The sequence below is a fragment of the Vanellus vanellus genome, assembly GCF_965231255.1.
Source record: "Vanellus vanellus genome assembly, chromosome: 4".
Lineage (NCBI taxonomy): Eukaryota > Metazoa > Chordata > Aves > Charadriiformes > Charadriidae > Vanellus > Vanellus vanellus.
In genome coordinates, this window is record NC_138909.1 from 37,021,650 (window position 1) to 37,038,834 (window position 17,185).

Here is a 17,185-nt window from a genome sequence, read left to right on the forward strand (position 1 = left end):
GATCAACTGCTGTGCAGTTCCTACTGGTGGGAAAGCCTTTGCTCCATTCCAAGGTATAAATTCTGAAAAGTCCTTCTGAGCTAATAGCGAAAGGGCTGCCTGGCAACTCCTGGCCCTGCAAAGCCTCTGTTCAACCTCAGCTGCACAGAACAACAGGGGTTTTGATGGACAAGTAGAACATTTATTTTTTTTTTTCTATAGGCATTAATCAGTTTCTGTGAAGGCAGAGTGAATTGATTCTCTTCATTAGCAGAGCACTCTGGAAATATTACAAAGCCCCAGAAGCGTTTTTTTTTTAATTTCAGGTCCCTCCGTGTTACATTGTCTGGCCTTCTCTCCGCTGTCCTGTGGGTCGCACCTACCCTCAGGGACGGGTCTTAGTGTACTCCGAGGACCACCTCCAGTCCTCCGAAGCACCACGGGCAGTTTAACTCCCCCTGCAATTCAACCAGGGCCGACACCCGTTGATTCAACGACACCCCTTTCCCTCTGCAGACCCGAGCCTCTGCGCTCGGGATCCGTGCTCCAAGTTCCATGGGATAAGGAATCTATTTTTAAGGGCACTTGTTGGAAGTTACCGTGTTACGAACGGGCCGATTCTCGGAGCCGCCCCGCCGACTGCGCTCCAGCCTTCACTCAAAGTGCTCAACAGCGCGGTAGGGGGGGACACGTGATTAAGGCCGCGCTCCGGGGCGCAGCCCAAGCGGAGGCCTGCCCGCTGCGGCCTCAGCTCCGCGCTCAACGCCCTCCCCGGCCCGGCCACGCACCGAGGGCACCGCCGCCGGCTGTAGCGGCCAAGAGACCGGCCGGGCCCGCTCCCCCGAGGCGGGGCAGGGCGGCGGGAGGCTCACCTGCAGCAGGCAGCGGCCGGGGGCGGCGTGCTCGGGCAGGCGGCCGCGGTAGACCTGCCGCTCGAAGCGGGGCTCGTTGTCGTTGGCGTCCTCCACCCGCACGCTGAGGCGGCAGGCGGCGGCGCGCGGCGGGCGCCCGCCGTCGCGCGCCACCACGCGCAGCTCCAGCGCCGCCTGCCGCTCCCGGTCCAGGCGGGCGCGCGTGCTGACGGCCCCGCTCCGCGCGTCGATGCGCAGCAGGGCCAGGGCGGCCGGCTCCCCCTCCAGCGCGTACCGCACCTCGGCGTTGGGCGAGCCCGGCTCGTCGGCGTCCCAGGCGCTGAGGCGGAGGACGGCGGTGCCCGGGGAGGCGGCCTCGGAGACGGCGGCGCGGTAGTGGGGCTGCGGGAAGGCGGGCGCCTCGTCGTTGAGGTCGGCGACGCGCAGCAGCAGCGGCTCCTCGGCGGAGAGCGGCGGCGCGCCGCTGTCCGTGGCCACCAGCCGCAGCTCGTAGAGGTCGCGGCTCTCCCGGTCCAGCGGCCCCGCCACGCAGAGGAAGAAGACGCCGGCGCCGGACGGCCGCAGGGCGAAGGCGCCGTCGCCGCCCAGCAGGGCCAGCGCGATGCCGCCGCCGTCGCCGTCTTCCCCTTCGCCGCCCTCGTCGGCGTCCGAGACGGAGACGCGGGCCACGTAGTCGCCGGGCCGCGCCCCCTCGGAGACCCGCGGGCCGCCGCTCTCGGTGAGGTAGAGCAGGCGGATGGCGGGGCGGTTGTCGTTCACGTCCAGCACGGCCACGGAGACCAGGGCGCTGGAGACCTCGGGCTGGGCGCCGCCGTCCCGCGCCTCCACCACCAGGCGGTGCAGGGCCCGCGCCTCGCGGTCCAGCGGGCGGCGGAGGCGCAGCACGCCGCTGTGCTCCTCCACCGCGAAGTAGCCGTCGGGGTCGCTCTGCCGGCGGTTGATGGCGTAGCGCACCTCCCCGTTGGCGCCCAGGTCGGGGTCGGTGGCCCGCAGGCGGCAGACGGCGGTGCCCGGCGGCGCGTCCTCCCGCAGTCGCGCCCGGTACTCGCCGCGGCTGAAGGCGGGCGCGTTGTCGTTCTCGTCCAACACCCGCACCGACACCCGCAAGCGGCCGCGGCGCCGCGGGCTGCCGCCGTCCCACGCCTCCACCACCAGCCGGTGCGCCTCCGCCCGCTCCCGGTCCAGCCGCCGCAGCAGCACCAGCTCCAGCGGCTCCGGCCGCCCGTAGCGCAGCTGGAAGAGCGGCGGCTCCCCCGCCGCGCCGCCCTCCTCCAGCAGCGCGTAGCCCTGCGTGCCGAAGCGGCCGGCGTCGGGGTCGCGGGCGGCCGGGAGGCGGAAGGCGGTGCCGGGCGGGCTGAGCTCGGAGACGTTGAGCTGCAGGCAGTCCCGCGGGAAGCGCGGCGGGTGGTCGTTCACGTCGGTGACCGCGATCTCCACCTGCACCACCTCGCCGCGCAACGTGGCCGCCGCGAAGCTGTAGCGCGCCCGCCGCTCCCGGTCCAGCCGCCGCGCCGTGCGGATGATGCCCGTCTCCGGCTGGACGTGAAAGTCCGCCAGCACCGCCGACTCGCCGCTCCCCTCCGACAGCAGGAAGCCCCCCGGCGGCCCCGCTCCCGCCGGCAGCCCCGCGCGGATGTCCCCTACCAGCGTCTCGGCAGGCAGTCCCTCGTCCACCGCCAGGCTGAGGTTGTACACCGGCGCCGCGCCGCCGCCCGCCGCCCACAGCCACCACAGCGGCGCCAGCAGCAACGCCGGCGCCCGCCCCGTCGGGGGACCGCCGCCGCCTCGCCCGTCCCGGCACCTGCCGCCCCGCAGCCTCCGCGCCATGCTCCGCCGCTAAGCCGCCATCGCGGGCAGCCTGCGCCCCGCCGCTCCCCGCCGGGCAGGTGGCTTCGCCCCTCCGCCGCGGGAGGAAATCCTTTGCGCCGCCAGTGCGGGGAAGGACAAGGCTGTGCGAGGGGGCGGGGAGGGCGGCTCCCCGCCGCCACCGCCTCGCGCAGCCCCCGCCCCGCCGGGCCCCGCCGCCCCCCGCGGCACGGCCGGGCCCCGCCGCCCGCCCACCCCGCGCCCCGGGGCTGGCGTCCCCCACGGGCGGACGTGTCGCGCAGGGTATGGGATGGCGCGGCGCTGCTCAAGGGTCACCCTGAAGCCGGGGAGGTGTTGGCCGAAATGTATTCCCCGGGGGGGAGGCTGGCTGAGATGCTGATGGGGGGGGGGAAGCGGTGACTTTAGCGGACGGGCTGCCTCTGGATGCAGAGGCATGCCTCGGGAAGGAGGAGAACTGAAATAAGACAGGAATCTGCGAGGATAAACGGGTTTGCTCAGTTCAGCAAGGATTTTTCTCGCCTTAATATTCTGCTCCTCGATTTCCATGAAAAGGCTTTGCTCGTTATCCTAGCATTAGGTCAGTAAATAGCGCCCAACACGGCAGGGAAGCATTTATCAGAAATAAGCTCTCAGTAGAAACTTCCATCAGCTTCAGCGAGACCAGAATTTCCTTCTTTTTTCACCATTTTTCTGACTCCCGTATCTAAATGGGAATGGTCTAAAGATGAATTAGTGTTTCTTCGGTGACACTGAGAATATACAGCATCATATAAATGCTAAGTACCAACCCTCCACCTTTGCATGAAAGCTAAGTACAACACTTCCACATTACTAGTCTCTTGCTGTTCCCACTGGTCCTTTACCAAACTTGATTACGCCTTTCTGGCAAGAGTCTGGCAGTCAGTCAGAAAAAAGTAAATTCAACCTAGGACAGATAACTAAAATCAGGGCAAAGACAATAAAGTAGCAGGAGGAGTTACTGCAGCTCGGTCCTCTCCTATGAAGGGGCACTTGGGAGGGCAGCTGTTTTGCTATGTGCCACTTTTCCCAGTTGAGGAAGACCAACGCAAGTACCGCTGCCAGAGCACACCTTCCCCGAGGAAAGGGCAAAGCCACTGCAGCAGCCCTTGACGTATCCACGCAGAGGAGGAGAAGGGGAAGAGAAGGGCTTTTTTCCAACACTGTTAGGACCTAACAGTTCCGTATATCCAGGTAAGAGGGAGAATTACGTTCTAAAATAAGGCTAGAAGTCTTTGTGCACATGTGTGTCTGCATGAACGGTGGTGGAGACACACAAGATCATATCCACTGTATCTGACTTGTCTCCTTACACAGAGAGACAGGGCTTAGCAAAAGCTAGATTTTGTCAGACCTTCTTAGGCACATTCTGAGAAAGTCTCTGTGTATTTATATACTGTGATAATTACAAGCATAGAAGCAAGAAGGAAACACGGAGGCCCTTGCCAGTTCCATTCATATTCATTGAGAAAACACATGGATCCTCCCCAAGTCACAGATGTTCAATATGAAAATGCCTGAATTCCATTGAATCACAGCAAGTTTGGAAAAACAGCCATGTCCCATGCAGCCCATGCAGTCACTAAGAAAACATGTGAATCATGTTCAATCAGGCACATTCACTGAAAAACTAACCAAAAACTGCTGTTGCCAAGGTCAAGCAGTGCCTAAAGAGCAAAGTTTTGTATTCAGATACAGCATGCATGAAGATAGTGGGGGAAAAAATAAGATGGACCTAGTTATCTGTGGTTCTGGCAGTATTAATACATAACTAAGTATTCATGTATTTTGTAAGACCAGGGCGCTTTAACACTTCTATAACAAGTGAAGTCATATAAAAGCACTGTCCAACTACGGTGTGTTTCCAGAAATACCACATCTTTGGGACACGACAGATGCTCTGTCTACTGTGAGCATGAGCCTTACCTTGTAAGGCTTACCTTCTTCATCTTTCGGTCTTCTCTGAGCCTTTTCTCCTTTCCTCCATTCCCTTCTTAAGCTTTTCCTCCCCCTGTCTTTTGCTGTGTTCATGACCTCATTCCTTTTCTTCCATGAATCATGAACAGAAGTTTCTAAATCTTGAGATCTTGAGGGGATGTTTGCCATCTCCTGGGTATGTTTAGCTATCCATCCTGTTCCCCATCTTCTCAGTGACAAGCTGGCCTACAAGAAAAAGAGAAGTGGCATCACATAAGACATGGAAGGAAGCTGCCACAATGACAATATCCCAAAGGAAGCAAGGGTGCAAAATTTTGGTGCACTAACTACTTCCTACGTCCTCAATAAGTCACACTCGTAGTGAGGCCATTTGCCAGCTACTCGGGTCTACCAAGTCTCCTGGTGTAAGAAGTGGGCATGAGCATAACTTTGTTTGAAAACAAGGGATGCTGGTTGGCACATGCTAAATGCCTCTGTGTTCCAGTTTAGAAGGGATCACCTGTTTGTGAGCCAGCACACTCAGATAGCAGTAATGGTTACTTCTCCATCCCTGTCCTCCCATCCCTTTTCTGGAAGTGGCCACCTCTGACATGGTAGGCGGGGGAACAGCATGTGAATGCATTTTCAAACCACTGAAGTTTCCAGCCCTGCCTCTTCAGGCAACCCTACGTAGGCATCATTCTACTCCACTATGCAAGGCAGTGAACTCTGGTGCTCCCAGAGCCGCTCCATATGCCAATTCAGCTGTCCTTGTGGCAGGGACCCAACCTCCAGGAATGGAGCAAGGAAGGAAACTGGAAGGTGATAACTGTATCAGCTGCTCAAATTTAATTGGCCTGTATCTGTAAATCACTATTTGCTGTAGTTTAATCCTTCTTGGATTAATTGGATTTTTTTTTTTCCTTCAAGGAGAATTAAACTGTGGCAAACTGAAGCTGTGGTATGACACTGGAGCACAAAAGATCACTGAAATGGAGATAGTGTTGTTACAACCATGAAGGCCCATCATTATTAGAGTTAATTCTACCTACAAACATTGCCTTGCCCACGCAACAGCTGTAGCGGCTTAAGATGTGACCCTCCCACGCTGAAGACATAGATGGCTGAGGTGGTAAAGCAGCATGACTACTTCCTTTTCTGCAGCTCACTGGCTCACTGCAAACCATCTTCAGCAGCAGCAGCCGTTTAAGCCAAACCAGCTGACTTGGGACTGACGCAGGGTGGGAACGCTACAAGATCCATTCCAGCGCTCATCGGATGGGCGGTAGCAGCCAGCTGAGGGCAGAGAGTAGCTGAACTGCTCCAGGCAGAGCTGAAGCAAATAAAATAAATTAAAAAAAATATCTTTCCATGAAGTTATTTCCTGTGCTGTTTGAAGGCGGTGCGGTCTCAGCTGCTTGTTACTGCCTTTCAGCCAGCGGGCACCACGCTTCCATTTCTGCCTACCAGGTGGTGTTCCCTGATCCTCTGTGGGTTTAGTTTAAGGACAAAGATTAGTTTAAGCAATGCTGAAACAATGGTGTCTGTTAACCCTAGTTATTTTTTTTCCTGCACTGGATTACAAAGATCCCATATAAATCAGCTTTCTGGCAAAAATTTTGGGGTGAGGAAGCACTAATATCCTCAACTATTGCAGCTGGATCTAAGAAAGGATGTCTGTCTACAGCCTTACTGGCAGGGGTCACTACGGATATTCAGCCTGGAAACCGTGACGTATGGAGAAAGCGTTAACTTTGCAGAGCATCAGGTGTTTCATTATTTATAGTTCCCCAGGCACATGTATATTGATTTCAGCAACACCTCTTTGAAGGAGTATCAGCTGCACAAAAGATTTGCTGGTGACCAAATGAAGGCTGGTCACAGTTACTATAATAGAAAGCTATGTATAGGACTGCTTTCTTTATAAATGCGGTGAAACATAGTTAAGAGTGATATTTTTTTTTTTACTGGTAGCCATCCCTTCCCTCTTGTTCACAAACTGATTTGCAGAACTCATTTTGCTCTGTAGTAGATGCTTGGCCTTCACTGATGAAGAATAATTTTGTTGCCACAATCTGATTAGAAATAACATACCTGAGTCTGCCTTCAAAGCTAGGAAAGACTTTCATGCCGGTTTGAGAGCTATGGAACTACGCAATGAATAGTAGTAGCGGGGTTCTTTTCCTTTAGTTCCAGATGTACTTCAGTCCGTCTGTGGAGTGGGTGTTGCCGTCTCTTTCTGTGGGCAACTATTTCAGAATTTGTAACTCAGATGTAACTGTCCAAGTAAGATTACTCAGATCAATATTTTCACATTAACTTTATTTCTAGTTCACTTATCTCATATGCTATCACCTGGGCCTAATCTTCTGTCCTGATGTTGTCTTTCCATCTTACAAATCTTCATTAATCTCTTTTCTGTCAGTCCTGCTCTCTTTCTGCTCAACACCTTCCCAGCTGCGAACCCGACTGTCATGTCACTTGTCAAGTTGATTGCTCGTAGCTGCCTCACAGACAGCGGTTGGGTTCACCAAAAGCCTCCTCCTGACTAACCAGAGGGAAAGTAGTGGTGTCGTGTGTGTTCTCCATCCCAGGATCACACAGAACCCCAGCCCAGCTCAAATATGTTTGGATCTGCCTGGAAAATTTGAACGTGTTCTTCTGTCCACATTATATTAATCTCACTACCCCCCTGCAGGATGAAGACACTTCTTTATGCATAATATGTAACTGATCCTTTTTAATGAATAAAGCTTCTGGAAAATTGAAATAAAATAAAATATGAAAATAAATATTAGTGGAATTAAATGAGATTCTGCTAGATAGGTGTTCATTCAGATTTTCACATCCCATCCATTTTATATATATATATGTGTACATATATATAAAGAAAATAAGCTTAGCCACAGATTTTATTACTCTAGCAAAAAGATTTATCCAAAAGTAAAAGGTACTATTTTTCATTGCTGTTCACTTTGTCATGTGGTCTTCAATATATATCACAATTAAAATATTATAAAGTTACCTTTAAAGCAGAAGGAAGGCTTCTTTCTTTTGCTGTCTGTTGTTCCGACAAGCTGATGCAGATTTGAAGCAACCCCTTTAAGATGGCAAAGGCTTCACCCTTTTGGGCCAGCAACAAACACACAAGAACTTTCCACTACATGGGTTTCATTTCACATAAAGCTGACTTTTGCCATCTGCTTGACATCGCTGAATCCAGAGCTTAGTGGTCCCTCTAAAACTTGGAGGTGAGCTCCAGAAAGCTTGACAATATGTAATCCCAGGTCAGATTTAATACTCCCTTGATATAATACCTCCTTTCACTACTGTATTGAATTTTCACATAAAACGTATGAGATTATCCAGATTATCAACTTTTCTCACACACTAAGAGATCACAACCTGCAATCAGATCCAGTGGTCAAATTCTGTGTGTGTAGAAGAGAAAAAGATGCGGAGGTGAGAAACAAAACAGGACTAAATCTTGTTGTCTGCTGTGTTTATCTGAACTGCGGATGATACGAAAAGTGTGCGATGACCAAATGTAGTTGCAGGAGCTCTAAACCCACAAGTAATCTTCATCCAGATGCAGCCCCTTAAATCGGGGACATGAGTGCGGTGTTAGAGAATTTATTCCATACCTACAGGGTAGGGTATCCCAGCATTTCCTAGCCTTCCAAAATCCCTCTTTCTATAAACTTTGAAGCTTTGAAAAGGAAGAGTTGGCCAAGAGCAAGCAAAACAAAACCGTTGCAACCATATCTGAAGACACAAGAAGTCATCAGGTAGAGGATTGCCCAGATTTCCCTTCAGGGATGTCAGTTAGCTGACACTAACGTTGGCTAACGCAAAGCCAAAATACAGTAGTTGGGAGTTAAAAGTCCACACAGTTCAAGCTGCAAACAAGATGCAACTAGCAAGACCGATTGCAATGGCATGCCATGGGATAGGATGCATTTTCTGTCACTTGCAGTCTTTAAATCAAGGTTAGACGGCTCACAGACATGTTCTATTTCAGCCGCAAGTGAGAGGGCTTTAGGCAGGAATTACCGAGTAAAATGCAGTCAGGCTAAATGATTAGAGCGTTTCTTTCTGGCTTTCGCATCTATGAAAATCCAGTTTCCCAGGGCAGCTGCCCTCATCGCAGAAGAGCAGCCCACACAGCGTGCTTGAGATCTGGAAACCTGCTGCTATCACTTCATCAGCTGAAGTCCCTGCTGAGGACTCAAGCTTGTGGCACTGAGAGGAGAGAGGGTCGAGACATAAAGCTGTATCTTAATACGCTAAGCCACTGTGCCAGCTGATTCCCTTGCCGTTTTGAACTAAGTAATTCTTTAAAATAGCTATAAATCGGAAAAGGACTTTGCTTTTAAAGGCAAAATATACTGTAATCCATGTGTGAATTAAGGCCCCTGGCTATTTTCTCTCTCACATGCACACTCACACTGAAAGCAACTAATTCACCAGCAGTTTTTGAGCCTTTGCACTCCTTTTCCAGATGATAATTTCATAAGGAGTTCGGATGCCTGAGTCTTGGCTGCTGTGCTCCAGCTGACGCTACCACAACTACAATCCTAAAGGGTTCGCCTGTTTTCTTAAAGAGCCTATTAAGACCAGGCTATAAATACACAAGAACAAAGCAGCCCTCCTTGTCCCAGTACACAAGTGCCCTGACCTGCTGGTTTTCAGGGCACAGGGTATCACACAGTACTTGGTGTTTCTCCAGGGAGGTGACAGCTGGAGGTGTGGCTGGACGGGGTGAAACCCTCCAGAAGCCGTAGGGGAGAGGATGTTTGTCTTACCTCCTGTAGCACGTTTGGTTTTGTTGGCAGCTGGCAATAAACTGCCGCTGGCTAATTCTGCCTGTTTCGTTCCAGTGAGTGGCAGTGGAGCACCTAGCGGCCTTTGGCTAGGCACCCATTTTTACTATGTGTGAAAACACATTTGTGCAAATCCTAATTAATGGATCCTATTTGCTTGAAAGTAAGCCAAGAAAAGAGTGCTGGAGACCAAAGTTGTTTGACTATTTTAATTTAGGACATACAAGCTGCCTCGGAAAGCAGTTCTGCCGGCTTCCTCCAGCCATTCCACATCTGTAGGGGGAAATCTTATTTTTATGGTGCTCTCGCTGAATTATCCATGGTCCTCATCCTTTTTTCACAGAGTTTATCTTTACAGAATCTTTATGGGGCTGAGAAGGTTCATTATCCCCATTCCGCAGAGGAATACACACAGATATTAAATTACGTGTCCACAAGGCACATTTACATCCTGCAATGGACAGAGAGCCCCGAGGTAATGCTGACCCTGCTCTTCAGCTGGAGATGTCACAGCACCACTTGCAGGGTCCCAAGCCTGAAATAAGCAACCCAAGGGGTGGCTTATATGCCAGAAAAGCCCCAACTATCTCACCAATGCAGTTTCTAGAGCCAAACCAGTGTCTTTGCCCAGTGAATGCACTGGGGTGAAGATCTCCATGCTGTGCATGGGCTCGGTGTGCCCATAGTCACGCAGAGGGTCAGCAATGCAACCTACACCTCCTGCATCCCAAGGTAGGGCCTTGGGGCTTATTTGGCCCTGCTTGCTTTTCCCAGCCTGCTCTAGCTGTATTTGACCACGAATGTTTTTTTTCTGATGTGCTTAAGAATAAAATAATGCAGGCTTTTACCAATTTCAGCTACGTATCTTCTGCTCTTGTAGCCGGAAGGTCAACTATCAGATTCCTGAGATCACAGCGGCACAGCAGTGGTTTCAAAGTTTCAAGCATGGAGATCACACTATTACCCAAAGCAGATTGTTTCCCAGCATAGAACTGTCAATGAAATCTCTTTTTTAATGTCTTTTAATTGCTCCTAGTCATATTCCTGAATATCCACCTCTGACTATATTATCTTTAACTGTTTGTGGGTTGTAATGCTTTCATGTGTCACTCTGCAGTAGATATAGAAATCCATATTTTTATTTCAGAACGAACTCAGCCAAAAAAGGATGTGAAAGAGAAGCTTCTCAAGCCTTTAAGTAAGGCTTTAAGGTAAACTTCTGTAATATATTTAAAGGGAAAGGGAAGACTGCTAGGCATCTGTAAAAGGAACGCAGTACTTCTAAACCCATATACAGACATGGCCTACAGCATGGCTACAGGAACAAGAAAATATCATAGGAAGACTAAATTCGTACAGCTAATTTTAGGCAAGAACTGTCTGTCAGCCTAGGGGGCTGTTTCACTTGCACTTGCTGTGTGTTCGGGCCTGACTTGACCACGTTGCTCCTCAATTCCAGCGCCAAAGGCTTTACGGCTGCTTCTTTCAAAATAACACGAAGTACATCCCGTGGCTGAACTGCGCTGAGCGATGGCATCGGGCAAATGAAACTGGATTCCTAAATCTGCTCGTCAGAGTCAGTGTCTCGGGGCCAGCAGAGTGGGGGAAAGCCCCCCCCAGCGCCGGGATCTCCCCGGCGTCAGTCATACGCTAAAACTGGGCGCCAGCGCTTTGGGGATTAGAAGAGTGCATCTATTTCTAAATACAGTTTTCCTGACAAGATTTCCTAGCCTTCTTTAGAACACCGAGGAAAAGAATTACTACTATGCTTTTCATACGAAAGATATGACAGTCTTAAAAGGAATTGTAAAGTGTTTATGTGTAGAAAGGGACGAGCAATGGATCGCACTCCTCTGGAAGCAGACCTCAGGCACAGGGAGGTGTAACTGCCTGGAAGAGGAGGAACATGTTTATACCAGCAATCCCAGCGTTGCTCACATTTAGCAGAAACAAACCAGTACTCAGAACTATCCCAGTGAATTCAAATGCCATCTGTTTCTGTGCAGCAAAGTACTTAATTGACCGAAAATTCAGAATACAGAGAAATGGGTGCTCTGCTGACTTTGGGCTGAGCCCAGGGCAACCTTTTCCCTTCACATGAACCAGAGAAAGACCATTTCTGCTGTTGCCCTCAGGGCTGGTCCCCAGGAGGGGACCTTTCTCAGGGATGCCACGGCCACCCCAGGGGCCCCAGCTCTCCGCGGGAAGAGCTGCTGCTGGGACGACACACATGGGGTCCCCAGTGCCGCACAGGGGCAGGGACACCGGGCTCCATCCAGCGTGCCCGCTTTGCGCGGGACCTCGCTCTGCCTTTCCCCTTCCCAGCCCTGCCCACCACGTCCCTGCCCCTGCCCACCACGTCCCTCCATCTACCCACCGCATCTCGAATGAAAACAGGCAAGGCTCTCAGACCACCACACAAACCCAGATAGTTACGTAGGGCAAAATGCCGTTGTCCCCTCAGTAAAATCTGGATGTTTTATCTCGGGCTCCGTCTTCAGTTTATTGCTGCGTGGTGGGGAGGAAAGGAGAGGGAAGGGGAGGAGACCGTCGGGCAGCGGGACTCGCTGAGGGCTGCAGGTATTTTTCTAGGTCTGGGAGCAGCTCGCGACTTCCTCGCTGATGCTAAAGAAAACAACACGCATGCAAGTGCTCCTGCGAGGCTCAATATGGGGTCTCTCTCAGGCTCAAATCTCAGTTTACACCCATAGAAAAAACCATATTGCCAGCATGAGCTCATGACACAGTGATCTCTCTCCGAACGCTCGTTTTGGCTTACGCGCTTGGAACAGCCTGATATTTTCTCTTTAGCTCAGTCGTGCGATATTTCACCTCGCTCTTCATCAAGAACCAGGAGGGGTCCGTATTGCAATGGAATGAAAAAAAAAAATAACAGCAGTTTTAATTTAACGTGCATTTCTCTTATGAGAGGGCCTTTTTAAATGACAGCCACAGTTTTTATTTTCATACGCAAAGAAATTCTCTGTAAGGGGAAGAGTTCAGGTCTGCATTTTCTCTTTTTCTTTTCTCCCTCTGTCATGAAAGAGCTGCTCTCAGTTGTTGACACAGGCTGTCAGGATTTCATTGCACTAAACAGATTGTTGGCAGCCGGTGGGAAGGTAAAATGAATGAATCTACACTGAAATAACAGTTTGTGCTTTAAAAAGTGGCATTCGTTTGCAAGTCCTAAAGCTCTCTACAGATGTGAAGGAATGAAGCTTTATAGCGACCCCGTCGGAGGGGTAAGCAGAGTGTGCACATCCCATTCCCAAGCACAAAAGGCACCTGACTTGTCCGAGGTCGGACTGAATGCACCTGATCCAAAATCTGCTGAAATCAATAAAAGGATTTCCTGCAACTTCAAGGCATTCTGAGCTGAGACCTAAACTAGTGACAGAAATAGAAAATAATTCATGACCCTCAAATCTCTCTTCTAATTGCTATTTTAGGCTACTTTCCTTCCTTCTGTTTTACAGCAGACTTAAACCAGAACATCAGCCAAACCATGGTAATTTATTATAAGACAGTATGATACAAAAGAACTTGTGTTAAGGCCTTCTAGCAAAAATTCATATTGCAAGGATAAATAATAGTACTTTGTGGCCAAGATAATCTTTAAAGGAAATCAAAATGAGTTAAAATATCCCCATGGGCTTCTTTGCTTGAGCACTAAAGCACTTATCTGAAATGCTTTATTTACTGCAACAATTTCATGCCATTATTGCCTAGATTAATCACCTGACAAAGCTGCAACAGGGGTACCAACTAGAAGTCAGAACTCAATAGTGTGGACCGGGGAAATGAAAAAACTGGAGCACTCAGAATTGCACAATGTTAGGCTGTTAAACAGATGCAAGTCTTTTGCAAGGAGCAATTAAATCTTCTTATTAATTTAAAATACATCTCTTTAATTGCATAAATAACAGCCATGTAGTCATAACTGTAGGATCCATTTGGAAGTATAGACAGCTCTCAATTATGCTGAAGTAAATTAAGGTGGCTGGGAATTAGTCACACCACAGGTATGGAAGACACCCAAGTTACTCTGAAAAAATAAGCTTGTTTACTTGCACACAATACCACCCAACAAACAGCTCTAGTGCTCCCACGCCTGACCTGGGCAACGCAGAATTGTCAGCATAGGCTTGGGACTTCTGCACTCTGCAGTCAACAGCGTCACCGCCATTTTCCTCCTACCAGTTGTTCATAGTATCTTCTCACACTCTAATTTACATAGGCTTTATATTAACTATGTTTTATTTTCTCTGAGTGGCAACTTCTTACTCCACTTCACTGAATATTTGTACTGATTGCAGTTATGGTAACGGAGGATTCCCCCAGTTGCCTGCTAACAATGCTTTTGCAAGAGAAAACAGCATTACATTAGCTTCATCCTCTTTCTCTCCTTGCCTAAGCTCCAAACCACTTATCCACTCCACCCAAGACGTTCTGACCAAGAGGAGAAAGCGAGTTTCCAAGTCAAAGATCTTGAACAGAAAATGGCTCTCCAGCTACCCCTTTTTTCTCTCACATTAGCAGCCTTCCAGGCCGAGGGCCAGCACTAACTGGTGGCTGGGCCAGGAAAGGACAAGCTCCCTCGGATTTCTGGAACTTCCCAGGCCAAAACTAACATGTTCAGATCAGGACAAGAGGTAGCCAAAGCACACTGCGGAGCACAGGCACTACACCCCCACAGAGGGATAAAACCAGCTCATAATCTCCACGGGTATCAGTTTCTAATCAGATGGAAGGTGCATCTTCATAAGGAAGATGTTGAACAAACCTACCGTTGGGAGGTGAAGGCCTGGATCAAATGACAAGATCCATCTCCAGAAGGGTTCATCAGAATCTCCTGGCCAGGCAACAAGCAGAAAAAACATCATCATCATCAAAAAAACCCAGTTGTTCTGGCTAGCGATGCTGTCCTGATCATTTAGAAAACCAGCCGTAATAAGACTGGAAATCCAACCAGGTCTTTGGATCATAGACTTGGAACAAGCTAAGATAGACATGCTCAAAGGGCAAGGTACTCTCTTTGCTTTCTCCTCAGGTTCCAACCCCCATCCAGACAACATCACCTCAACCCCCTCCAGATCCGGTTGCAGACATTTTCTTCCCATCTGTGCTCCTTTCTCAGCTAATCTCTGTGTAATGCTGCTGTTGATGGATTATACAAAAGAGAGATATAAGATAAAGTACATATCATTAATGTAAAAAAGACTCTCCCATCCGTATCTCTTTCCAAGAATGCCAATATAGTAAGCAACAAATGAAGATTGCTCCTCCCAACATAGAGAAGAACAATCCTTATATATTCTCTACAGGGATTGTTTTAGTTCATTCATGGATTATCATAACATATAAAAACATATGTAAAAAGTATTGGGTGAAACGCTGGCCTGACTGAAGTCAATGGCAAATCTCCCATTTACTCTAATGGGACAGGATTTCATCCAGTAAGTTCCAAAATAAACCTTTTTTGCCTACTTTTCCTTGGATATGCATAGCACATATTAGGCAGATGCTCTGTGTTTGCTCAACAGCTGAAGAAAGTTATGCCTTTTCCCCAAAACACCGACTTCTCTCCCCACTAGAAAATAGACTTGGAATAGTTACTTCAGAAAATAATACCAAATTGTCAGGGTTTGTACTGTCTAATCTGGGTTTGGCATAATCAAGTGAACTCGCTGGCTGCTAGCCCTGCTGTTAATAGCGTGTAGCAGCACAGTTTGGGACCTGTCCTTCGGTTTTCCACTGGTACGCGTCTCCGTGTCCAATTTCAAACACAGTCAATCATGAAATAAGGAATAAACTGTACAGCGGAAAGGTTAAGGAAAAGGAAACGCATTGAAATTGCCCTCAGTGAGTACAAGGACAATTACCTGAGCACCAGGGAGAGTAAGTTGGGGCAGAGAAAATTGTTCAGAGAGGATGCCTGGCCATCGCGGTGGTGGTGGGTGACTTGCTTCTCCCCACTCCCAGCTGCTCCTCTGCAGGGGTGGCTGCCCCGCAGCCACAGGACGAGACCCAGGCCAGCAATTTCATCTGCTCCAGTTCACGCTCCCATGAGTTAACCTTTAGCACCTGAATTTGTGCTAATAAACCGGGCGGTGAATTGCAACGGGCTGGGACATAGGCAGGCTTCCTGCCAGCAGCTGCCTCCGGCCGGGGCACCGTGGCCAGGCAGGTACAGGGGTGACAACCTGGGGACAACAGCCCCTTCCGCCATGCACTCAAGTCACGGTCAGCAATGTGGGATATCTGAGGACATCAAACTGTTGCAGGTAACAGGTGAGCAATACCCCAGGAGGGCAAGATCACTGTGAAAATAATTATCTTTTGGGGAACGAGAAAGAGCGCTAAGATTCTCTCCTGGGAGACTGATTTCCTACTGGGAGACTTTGATTTCCTACTAAATTACTCCTCTCTGAACTCGTGCCTGGCTTTCCCCCTGCTCTCAATTTAGGTATTAAAAAGCCTCACCAGAGCGCTGGGAGATGCAATTCCCTCTTCAAAACTTAGATCTAAAGCAGCCATTGGATGCGGGGAGCTTTTGTATGCCTAAGTTCAGCAGCCACTTCACGTTGTTTGACCTCTCTGTTAGAAAGGCAAAATGCTCGGGCTAATACCTCAGCCTGGGGATTTTTCCCCCCAGTGAAGAAATGCAGAGAAAAGGCCAGGGCACGAAAATGAGAAAGTGGTTCAAACCGGACTTTTAAACAGGTGTTTAGACAGAACAAATATTGATCCCTGGGTTCATCGCTTTCTGAGCTGGGGAAGGACCTGAAAGCAAGCAGCAGTACATTAATGCTGTTAGAGCATTTTCAAAGGAATTAAAAGATCCCATCCCAGCACGCCGAGCTCACCCTCTCTGTCTGCCTCACCTCAATTAATACTAACTGATCGTAACTGAATATACTTTGAAAAACGAAACCGCTCAGTATGGTAGAAATCAGCTCCCCTGTTATTACTAGTACGGCTTCAAGGCAGAAATATGCCTGCAGAATTTGCTGCAAAGGGCTTATGACCAAAAGCACTGGCAGAGAAAAGACATTTTAGAAAACGCAGCCGTGAGGACAATGTAACTTTTTAATTTCCCTGCAGGTGCATGTTGGGTGGATTTATTGACCTTTGGGCTATGAGGCGAGACTTATCTGTTGGCTTAAAACTTTGCAAAGGGGAAAAGAGGAAAAATGAAGGGCTTGATAGAAGCAGCTTTATAGTATGAAATTTGGAAGGGTCAGTCCTATGGTCCTAGTTCTGTGGTGGGTTTATAGGACGCAAAGCGCACATGAAAAACCTCACTTCAGCATTATTTCTCAATACTCATTCTCCTGTGCGCTCTGATTTTATTTATTTATTTACTTACTTCTGCTAAAGGAGCAAAACCCCAGAACAGATGTGGAAAATGTAGAGATAGATGGGAAGCGAGTCAGGCAACCAGCCCTGACAGATATTTAAAAGATAATGCTGCTTCTTAACTACTACTTGCTCTTTTTACCTATCATCCTCTGGTCCCTGGTACCTCTGCTGGCCAACTGGGCACTCTCTGAGAGAATATATGGCAGACTCGGGCTTACAGTGGGAGAAAACAGCAAATCTCTTTCTCACAGGTTGCAGGCAGCACAACTTATATGAAGACACATTAAACAATGTAGGCGTGAGCAAGACTGGCTCAAAGAAAAGGAATGAAACAAAGGAAAAAAAAAAAAGAAGAGCACGAGGCAAAAAGAGCAAATAATCTTCCAA

The 17,185-nt window shown here is 49.5% G+C and overlaps 1 protein-coding gene across 1 annotated transcript in view; it reads right to left on the reverse strand.

Annotated features, from left to right (window-relative positions):
- DCHS2 (dachsous cadherin-related 2) overlaps window positions 1-2,678 on the reverse strand; it is a gene marked incomplete at both ends in the record, with an annotated part of 121,761 nt that extends 119,083 nt beyond the window's left edge. The window contains one exon of the mRNA XM_082482587.1: window positions 852-2,678. Coding sequence (XP_082338713.1) covers window positions 852-2,678 — 1,827 coding nt within the window. The remainder of the gene's footprint in view (window positions 1-851) is intronic.
- Between the last annotated feature and the right edge of the window lie 14,507 nt (window positions 2,679-17,185).